Source organism: Mya arenaria, chromosome 1 (genome assembly GCF_026914265.1).
Source record: "Mya arenaria isolate MELC-2E11 chromosome 1, ASM2691426v1".
Lineage (NCBI taxonomy): Eukaryota > Metazoa > Mollusca > Bivalvia > Myida > Myidae > Mya > Mya arenaria.
The window spans coordinates 8,832,497-8,843,425 of record NC_069122.1 but is presented as its reverse complement, the minus strand read 5'-3'; the positions used below and the strand labels follow the sequence as shown (position 1 = coordinate 8,843,425).

Sequence of the window (10,929 nt, the reverse complement as noted above, 5' to 3'; positions counted from 1 at the left end):
CGTGCTTGATTCATGTCACAATTACTAACATCAACGATCACTGTCATTTGACGTTTAGATGCAACACTAAAATTTCTTTATCGTTTGTTTAGGTTTGTGTAAGCTTATTTTTATACTAGAAACGTTTTAAGTATTTTGGATCCATGGTAAAGTAGGATTTGACGAATTTAATAAATCTTTACCACTGCCCGATTCTTTGTGATCAAAAATGAGTTCTGGTAAGTGCTAAGTTTGGCACTGCCGTATTAGAACATTTTTGTTTGAATTACATTAACATTTTAATCATCGAACGTTTTCTTCTTGTGAAATTAACAACTTCGTTAGATTTTCTTTTTCATCTTTTTGATTCAAATTGCATTCTTTTAATCTTCTATCATTGTATTTTTGTGCCTCTGTATATACTACGCCATACTGAACATTCGTTTGGCTTCAAGTTTTAACCTTCAAATTGAATGACTGAAAAGCAGTGTTTTAACATTGGACTAGATTTAGGAGTTGCAGTTCATTTTTAAAAAGTAGTTTCATTGTGCATCTAGTTTTCAAGTGGAGTCGGTATTACCCATTGCCATTCAAACATTGCATTTATTGTATTGTTCTATTCTCATTCCTTCCTCCAACCAAAATTACTACTAAAATTATTTAAACCATCGAATATATCGAATGGATTTAATGCAACGTCAGCGTTATATTTACCTCATTTGGCTGAAAATCACTTGTTTTTTAAACTTATTAAAGGCATACACTTGTTTAGGTGGCCTCACGCTTGCCAATATATTAAGAGACCAAATAATGGTCAGTACGGACAGCTGTTATAATAAAACAGCCAACATATTTAGTATGTCGAGCAGTCTATGTTAATAGAATATAAAGAAACTTACCAACACATGTGATATAAGTTTATTTTATTGGTTACAACATATGGGCGGAAAACATGTAATATAGATGACCAATAATACTACAGCCAGATGTGCAGGCCCTAAATCAAATTAACGGCTTTACTTGGGGGGTTAGAATGTCTGAATACTTACATTCATGTTTACGTTTGTTGCAATCACACCGTATGAGTGCAGTTAAGAAATATACCGTTATCGGATACAATTTAGATATAGTGAAACCATGGATTCTATCAAAACATGAATGCAACAACTGAATTGTATATGTACCTCAAATGGCTAAAACATATTCTTTTGTTTCTATAAATTATACACACTTGTGGATTGGATATCAAAAGTTTAGACCTTGTGGGATACGACTTGTACAAATACGTGGACATTTATATATTTTTTACGTCCGGCTATGAGAAATGTATGAGTAGATACACGTCACTGTATTGTTATTTTAAAGTGCCGCATAGTCTTTTTTAACGAAAAAAGCAACGAAAATTTAGGTATCAGCATAATTATTTAGCCACCTTTTTGTATCACTCAGCATTATTTAAATTTTAATATATGCCTATCAATTTTCTTTTCCATATCCAACAGAGGAAATACAGCACGCCGTATTGAAAAATCCGTATCATTATACTGTCGTGTTCTGATTCCGTATCATGCTAGTACCGAGTGTAATCTCAGAAACACTTTCGCGTCGCTAAATATAGCGTGACAAAAAAACTGGTGAAACCTGTCAACTTTTAGATACATAAAATTACGCCTACAGAAGCATGTAAATATTCGGGAACATGGTTCTTCAAAGAAACATGAGGATAAGCACAAAGCACATTGTTTTTGAATTAGTTTTTTTTTCTGAGATATAAAATAAAAAGTATTATTTTGCACAATAAATTGAATTGTGTAACTTCTGACTTAGTTTCGCTGTAGTAGCCTCCCTTGACTTCAATACACAAAATTACGTTATTCATTCATACGCGCCAGCCATTCAATACTTGGACATTTGACAGATTGCGGAATATTTAAATCAAATTGAAACCGAAAAAAAATAATAATAAAAAACAGGTATATAATAAATGGAATATTATGGTGGTACGCTTTTCTGGTGACCTGCATCGTCGAGACGGATACGTGTTTACCCACCGAACTTGACGTGATACAGGTCACCAGAAAAGCGTCCCTTTGTATCGATATTTTAGGCGATAAATCGTATATTAAAAACTTCGGTCGATCAGCAGTTGTCGATGCACTCTATTTGTCGAGGGGGAGACTCAGGGGCGTACCTAGAGATATCTAGCATGTAATCGCAACCACTTTGTAGTGTTTATTAGAAGAGCATGGCCAAAATAGGCCAACAATAGCCATCCTGAGTTATTATAATGGAATTTTCAAGTGTCGCCGAGCGTGTCAGCGTCACTCGAGAGGCGAATCTACAATAACACTAGGAAACTTGCAAAGCATTTGGGACTTATCGTGAAGTTAACTTCCACAAGTTTAATAGGCTATTATAACTTATAGATGCTTAATAATCAAAAATGATTTATGGAGAGTGCTATCTACTACCGTGTACAACAGACATATCTATCTGAAAAACGTTTGCATTATGGTTAGAGACAGGTTGCTTCGTGCAAGTGAGGTTTACAAAGTGGATAGATTTTCTCTTACATTTGTGTGTGTTTCAAAAAGCGATGTTATAATATGTTCAAAAATTCATTCAATGCGCTGTTTTGTTTATTTTGCCCCAAACTGACTATTGCTTTTGATTTAAGTATTTATCGTCTAGTTGAATGTATGAAAACAACATCGTTTTACCTAGAATTAAACCTTGGCACTGCCGTCTATTTTCAGACAATAGTTTCATTGTGCATTTTGGTGTGGGCCAATAACAATTCTGGATTTTCTGTTCATTGATTTTAGGTAGATCGATTCTGGCAAATGCTAAAAAAATAGTTTCAAAGAGTAAAAAGTTATTTCAGTCATATTATTTTTCCTTCCAGTCCAACTTGTAAGGCTAGTGTCAGTAGTAAAAGAAAGCAAAATCTTGGTGGTTGCATTTTTGTATAGGCCAATGACAATCAAAGATTTTAAGAAATTTCTGTTCAAATATTTTAGGTAGATCGATTCTGACCAATGCACCAAAAATAACCAATATTAAGTAAGAGTCTTATTTCAACGATCTACAGACAATAGACCACAAACAAGCTTACTGTTTTAATGATTTAAAAAACAACATTAATTTGAGCGGAACAAATATTGTGTATATAAAAAATGATACTACTATTAAAAGTTCACGTTCGACAATCTTGCCTTATATGTGCAATTGTTGCTGTTAACATGTGCGCTATGTTAGTGTGAACCCTTAATCAAACGAATGTCCTTGACACCATATGGGAGCAATTGAGGAATATGCCGTTAAAATACTTCAAACTCATGGAGGAAAACCTCTTTGACTCGGTCATTCCTCAGTGAAAGGTAATGTAAGATCTACTGCCTTGGCACTATCAGTGATATATCAGGTAGAAATCACAAAAAGAAACAAAATAAAAGAGGGAGCAACCCTTTTCTGTTTAGCTTCTATTTCATTTTATTTATATTTTGCTGTGTGCTGAGTTGCATTGGATATTTTAAACCCTATATCAAACAAACGTTCTTGTTAAGTAGTGATTATGTTTGAATATTTGCAACCATGTTTACTTTCTGTTGTATTCAGACCATGTGTTGAAACCATTTAAGATATTGCGTGAAATTATTGTAGAAATAATGCATCAACTGCATTCTATAATAACCTCAATTGCCTGGAAAAACTTCAATGCTATAAATTGTACACACTTGTCGGTTGTGAAAATGCATTGCCAACATCTTAAGTTCCTCAAAAATGGCGAAGAACAGATAGGCTTTTCCCAGAAATAGTCAACAAAATTAAGCAAACAAGCATTCCTTTTCAATCGATTTTGAAAGAAAAACAACCAGTTATTGTGATGCAAGTTCATAACAATGGTTACAGTATATGTTCGGAAAAATTATAAAATTCATAAACAATAACACAACCAAGAAATGTCCACGCTTATTCGTTGTTTCCCTTTCGTTTGAGAAATAGGAAAGGCGTAAAAGGTTGTTATTAGTCTGCCTTCAAATGTCTCTGTCACAGGTAAATGTGTGCTTCGCTGTATGTGAATAATGGGAACGAAATTCCATTACGGAAACTGACGCGGGTGTGATTCATACAGGCTCACAGCATATTTCAAAATTGAGATTTTGCTCAAATGCATTGGTATTTTAATATAAAAATGCAGATAGAACTGTCGTCATCATTTTAGAAGAAAAGCAAGAACAGTTACACCGAATAAGAATAGACATCAGGGCCCAGCTTACAAAAATATAATATGCCAAACATAGATGTTCTAATTTTGTGATTGGATTTAACGTTATAATGAAAGAAAAACGCATATTTTTTGCAGTCTTTCCGATGTAACCTCAGATAAAACCTCACTCTAATGATACGAGTCTTTTTTTTATGTCATTATGCCCATAGTAATAATTTTTTATTGCTTGTTTGATTACCTGAATTGATAATACTGTACAAACGTACAAACGTACAAACGTACAAACATAACACAGAAGCATCAAGATAGCTTTATCAATAGACGATGGGATTATCAGATAAGAGTGGTCAGTGAAACACGAGTTCATTTTTGGTTTAGATTTGTTCAAATGTGTATAACCTCACGCATGTCCCACCCCTTATCCCAATACAACAGAGCCACTGGTACCAAATATGTACACAGCTTTTGGTATGACGCGGTCGGGGTTTGAACATGGGACATTCCTCAGCCGAAAAACATTCCGGACATACTATAGTTCAGTTTGACAAATACTGAAGACAAATGCGATAAACTGGTAAGCATTTTGTTAAAAAAGCGAGTTGTGTTACCATTGTATAAGACAAAACATCTGGAAGATCTGAAATACTTTGCCAAAACGTTTAGCGAAGAGATGATTCATGTGAATTTTGAAGCAAAATAATTGGTTTACACCGTTGTTAGAATTAGAATGGTTTCAGGTGGGTAATATTCTTTTTCAAACTTTTCGTTAATTTACTCCGTACCTAAAACTTGGTTTTAGGTCAAGTATTTACCTTAAAAATAACATTGTTTAAATGACCTAGGGGACTTTTTTAATTTCAGTGGTTTGTTTTCAGAAAATAATTTCACTGTTCAAACATCTCTAAATGAAGCAGGTATTAACGATTGCCAGTCAAAAGAGTGTATTAATCGTTTCTTCTCATTTTCATGCTTACCTGTAACCTTAAATCAAACAAACGCTATTATAAAGAAGTGCAGTATGTCTGAATATTTGAATTAATATTTACTTTCTATTGTTATTAAACCATGAAAAATTCAATGATCAAAGAAGTCATAAACGCACAGAGTGTATTTATATTTTTTTAACCAGGGAAGATATCGAGAGGAATTAATGCCAAACAATTCTATTCTATACAGTCTATATTCATTCAATACTGTGCACGGGAATAACTAAGTGACCATTCATGTTTGGTGTACCGCTTTTGCACAGTCCCTAATCATAGAAAAGTCGTGTTTGGGTTACAGCTTTGGCACGGGCATATCTCAATAATAACATGTTGGGGCTACCGCCTTTGCACGGTAATTTCTCATGGCATTATTCAGTGAAAACTCATGTTGGGGTAATGACCTTGACACGGGCATCATTTAGTGAATAATCATGTTGGGTTATAGCCTTAGGCACGGGCAGTATTTAGTGAAAACTCATGATGGGGTTATCGCCTTGACACGGGCAGTATTTAGTGAAAACTCATGATGGGGTTATCGCCTTGACACGGGCAGTATTTAGTGAAAACTCATGATGGGGTTATCGCCTTGACACGGGCAGTATTTAGTGAAAACTCATGATGGGGTTACTGCCTTGACACGGGCAGTATTTAGTGAAAACTCATGATGGGGTTACCGCCTTGACACGGGCAGTATTTAGTGAAAACTCATGATGGGGTTACCGCCTTGACACGGGCAGTATTTAGTGAAAACTCATGATGGGGTTACCGCCTTGACACGGGCAGTATTTAGTGAAAACTCATGATGGGGTTATCGCCTTGACACGGGCAGTATTTAGTGAAAACTCATGATGGGGTTACCGCCTTGACACGGGCAGTATTTAGTGAAAACTCATGATGGGGTTATCGCCTTGACACGGGCAGTATTTAGTGAAAACTCATGATGGGGTTATCGCCTTGACACGGGCAGTATTTAGTGAAAACTCATGATGGGGTTATCGCCTTGACACGGGCAGTAATTTAGTGAAAACTCATGATGGGGTTACCGCCTTGACACGGGCAGTATTTAGTGAAAACTCATGATGGGGTTATCGCCTTGACACGGGCAGTATTTAGTGAAAACTCATGATGGGGTTATCGCCTTGACACGGGCAGTATTTAGTGAAAACTCATGATGGGGTTACCGCCTTGACACGGGCAGTATTTAGTGAAAACTCATGATGGGGTTACCGCCTTGACACGGGCAGTATTTAGTGAAAACTCATGATGGGGTTACCGCCTTGACACGGGCAGTATTCGGCGAAAAGCCATATTAGGGTTACTGCCTTGACACGGACATTATTCAGTGAAAACCCATGAAGGGGTTATTATCACCTTGACACGGGCAATATTCATTGAAGTCATGTTCGGGTCATTACTCAGTCAAAGTCATGTTTTGGTACTCGCCTACATATGGTCATTACTCATTGAAAACTCATGTTTGGGGCTTCCGCCTTCGCACGGTCATTTCTCAGTGAAAAATCATGTTGGGGCTTCCACCTTCGCACGGTCATTACTCAGTGAAAACTCATGTTGGGGCTTCCACCTTCGCACGGTCATTACTCAGTGAAAACTCATGTATGGGCTTCCACCTTCGCACGGTCATTACTCAGTGAAAACTCATGTTTGGGGCTTCCGCCTTCGCACGGTCATTACTCAGTGATCACAGGCAGTATTCGGTGAAAACCCATGAAGGGGTTATCACCTTGACACGGGCAATATTCATTGAAGTCATGTTCGGGTCATTACTCAGTCAAAGTCATGTTTTGGCAATCGCCTTCATACGGTCATTACTCAGTGAAAACTCATGTTGGGGCTTCCACCTTCGCACGGTCATTACTCAGTGAAAACTCATGTTGGGGCTTCCATCTTCGCATGGTCATTACTCAGTGAAAACTCATGTTGGGGCTTCCACCTTCGCACGGTCAATACTCAGTAAAAACTCGTGTTGGGGCTTCCACCTTCGCACGGTCATTACTCAGTGAAAACTCATGTTGGGGCTTCCATCTTCGCACGGTCATTACTCAGTTAAAACTCATATTTGGGGCTTCCGCATTCGCACGGTCATTACTCAGTGAAAACTCATGTTTGGGGCTTCCACCTTTGCACGGTCATTACTCAGTGAAAACTCATGTTGGGGCTTCCGCCTTTGCACGGTCATTACTCAGTGAAAAATCATGTTGGGGTTTCCACCTTCGCACGGTCATTACTCAGTGAAAACTCATGTTGGGGCTTCCACCTTCGCATGATCATTACTCAGTGAAAACTCATGTTTGGGGCTTCCACCTTTGCACGGTCATTACTCAGTGAAAACTCATGTTGGGGTTTCCGCCTTGCAAGTCATTTCTCAGTGAAAACTCATGCTGGGGCTTTCGGCCTCGCACGGTCATTACTCAGTGAAAACTCATGTTGGGGCTTCTGCTTTTGCACGGTCATTACTCAGTGAAAACTCATGTTGGGGCTTCCACCTTCGCATGGTCATTACTCAGTGAAAAATCATGTTGGGGCTTCCACCTTCGCACGGTCATTACTCAGTGAAAACTCATGTTGGGGCTTCCGCCTTCGCACGGTCATTACTCAGTGAAAACTCATGTTGGGGCTTCGCCTTCGCACGGTCATTACTCAGTGAAAACTCATGTTTCGGCTACCGCCTTCGCACGGTCTTACCTTCATTTCACTTTCTTAACTAATAAAAGCTAGTAGAAATTACACAGTTATTGAGGGATCATCACTTTTCTGTGCAGCCGCTAATTCATTTGATTTATGTCTTGCCTTTAAGAAACGTTCGATAAGTTTGAACTAGAATTATAATATATACACATTTTACAAATTCAACGGTTTATGCGTATTTATTTTTGGGAGTAGTCCCTATTATTTTATGTTTGCAATATACATGTACATCTGCTTGGTCGTCATACCAAATGATCAGGTTTATAATAAATATAATACTTCATTTTACTGTTTGCTTATCAATGTTAGCTTTAAACTCATTCCAATACTTAAGCATCACATTATCTTCAACCAATTTAGTATTCTTATGTTTTAAACGCAGTCTATGCATGTGTAAGGAAATCTCCTCTTTTTGCCGGTAATGATTCACTGCAGCAATTGTCTCGTTTACTTTAACAGCCTTAAAGTTCTGATCTAAAGCTTTACCAAGTCGATGTATTTGAGGTTCAATAACCTTTTTAGGAACAATCATCATTTTTGTCCGCGTATAATCTGCAAAGCCACTCCGAATGAATGACGAAAATGGCAAGTATTTTGACATGTTTGTCGTCGTATCGTGTTGTTTGTCCTTGAGGATAAATAGATAACTTGGAAACTCTAATGCAGCAATTTCATGAATGTTTTCAACAAGTATCTCATTCAACATGTCTTGCCAATCATGTGCATTTCTGGGCACAATGTACTCATCGATATCGTTAAAGGCGATCCAATCAGCAGAATACATATTTGTAAACATACAATCCCATAAACTGGCCGTTTGTCCATAGTACCAAAGTTGGCTGTCTGTGAAATTGTGTTCCCATGGTTTCACTCTTACATTTGTAACATCTTGAGATTTAGCGTAGCTCTTAAATAGTTGTTTAACTTCTTGATTCAAAGCATGGTCGTAAAACATGAAACTATCAGCGCCAAGCAGTTTTGTGGCTTCTATGAATTCCTGGATGTCCTTTGCCGAAACAGTTCCAAATAATGGAGGCACACAAACCGCAAAACGAGGTTTCTTGGGAGTATGTAGAGCAATGTCATGATGTATATTCTTCACAGGAAAAGCAATGATATCTCTTTGGTCGTTTTCTAGTTTGAGTCCATCTTCTAAAGATTCTTTGTTGACTGACGATGGTATTTCACACGTTATCAGACAAGCGGCATACTGTAAGGCATGGCTCTCTGGGGTCTTGTAAAATGTCGCATTCACTTCAATACCATTAAACAAACAGACGAAGTGCCCATGCCCACCATAGTCATCGTCTTGTACAATTCCAACTAATCGTATGTGCCGCCCATTCCTATCATCGTAGTAAACAGAATACACAAACACATCCTGTGATAATTGCCTAAAAACACCATTGCTGTGTAACGTCTGGTGCACATAATTCGTACTCGTGTTCCTTGATTGCTCTTTATTAGTTTTCCATTCAGTGTTTTCCTGAACAACATCTACAGGAATTGCCTTTTGCGATGCTTTGTTAAGTAATACGATTGATATATAAAGTCCAATTAGGAATATCTGAAAGAAAATACTAAAAACGAAACACTCGGTTTTAACTCTCATGATATGTTTGTTTTACTACAAAGCTCTTATCAGTATATTTCTTATCTGTGATAGTTTGAGAACCATCTCCGTTCAGGGATCTCGCACACTATCTGTTAGGCTTGCCTGTCATAAACATGAAAACTGAACTTTCATAATTATACTCTTTTTTAAGAATATGGTGAATGAACCAAAAACTCTTTATTAAATTTAAAGCTTAAAAACATCAAACAAGTGGAGTAACTTTAAGGTTTTTTAATATATTTAATAAATCACTTTATGTTATAAAGGAACTAGATTTGATCGAGTACATTAAGAAAAGCTTTTTTTTATTTTAAGGTGTAATATATCACGACATATATTTTGTAAAATAGTTGATTGATGCAAGGGTACTTTAAGGACAGAAATGGTATTTTGATGCGGATGCGGATTGAATTAGACTAATGGGGCACTTACAAGGGCCAATGTTCAATTCTGATTGTGTATGTTATGTAACTGCTTTACAAACTAATAATTTGTTATGAAAACCTTAGCTGTTATCTTATCTTAAGTCCTCACCAATGCTCAAGCTTAGCCTAAATATCAGGTAGGGGTACTGGCGGCAGACCGCTTACATTACAATCTTCGGTTGCAATCCATGATACTTACTGTGGTAAAATTGACTGACACAATCTCGTTTAAATGAACATGCCTGAGACAGGGGAGGTAACACTTGATGTTCCAATGAAATCGCATGTTACAATTAAATACTCTTCAATAACTTTGCATCGTGAGTTGTCTCCAGAGGCGAGTGGTCTAAGGGGCTGTTTTAAAATGTTATTAATTCACCTTTTGCTTGAATACTTTTACTACGAGCAATCATAACCATGAGTGTATCTGCACTATGCCCGGATTGGTTTCTTGCGAAAACAATGAAACTGCCTCTTTAATTATAATGATACTTTCGCAGCCAAATCGACCTCACCCCCCCCCCCCTCCATCCCCCCGACGCAAACACACACACAACGAAGCTTAGCGCAAAGTGTGTCAGGGGTATCCGACGATGGAAATAAACATGCCCTCAAGTATAGCCGGAACATAGTTAAATGTATATTTGATAGATTCTTACAGATAGCGTCAGAGGTTCTTTGAATGGAGATAGAAACATTTATCAACTGAAATGTTTATTTGCTACGTTTTAAACTGAAATGAAACTATAGGGACAAACCTCGACCCTTCAATGTTGATTAAAAATCTTTCGAAATCTTCATTTCAAGAGTTACCGTTTCAAGTCTAGTTTGACCTTAATACCCCCAACAAGCACATCCAACACCTACGCATGGGCAAAACCTGGATTTGTGCAAAACCCATTAACCAACTTGTAGTTCACTCAATATCAATAACAAAACAGTGTATTTACATAATACATATAGTTTTAGGCACACAACCCATGCCCG

The 10,929-nt window shown here is 37.3% G+C and overlaps 1 protein-coding gene across 1 annotated transcript; it reads right to left on the bottom strand.

Annotated features, from left to right (window-relative positions):
* Positions 1-8,149: 8,149 nt before the first annotated feature.
* LOC128236326 (beta-1,4-galactosyltransferase galt-1-like) lies at positions 8,150-9,514 on the bottom strand. Its single transcript, XM_052951223.1, has one exon. It carries the CDS (start codon positions 9,512-9,514, stop codon positions 8,183-8,185), a length of 1,332 nt encoding a protein of 443 aa, XP_052807183.1. The 3' UTR covers positions 8,150-8,182.
* Positions 9,515-10,929: the final 1,415 nt, after the last annotated feature.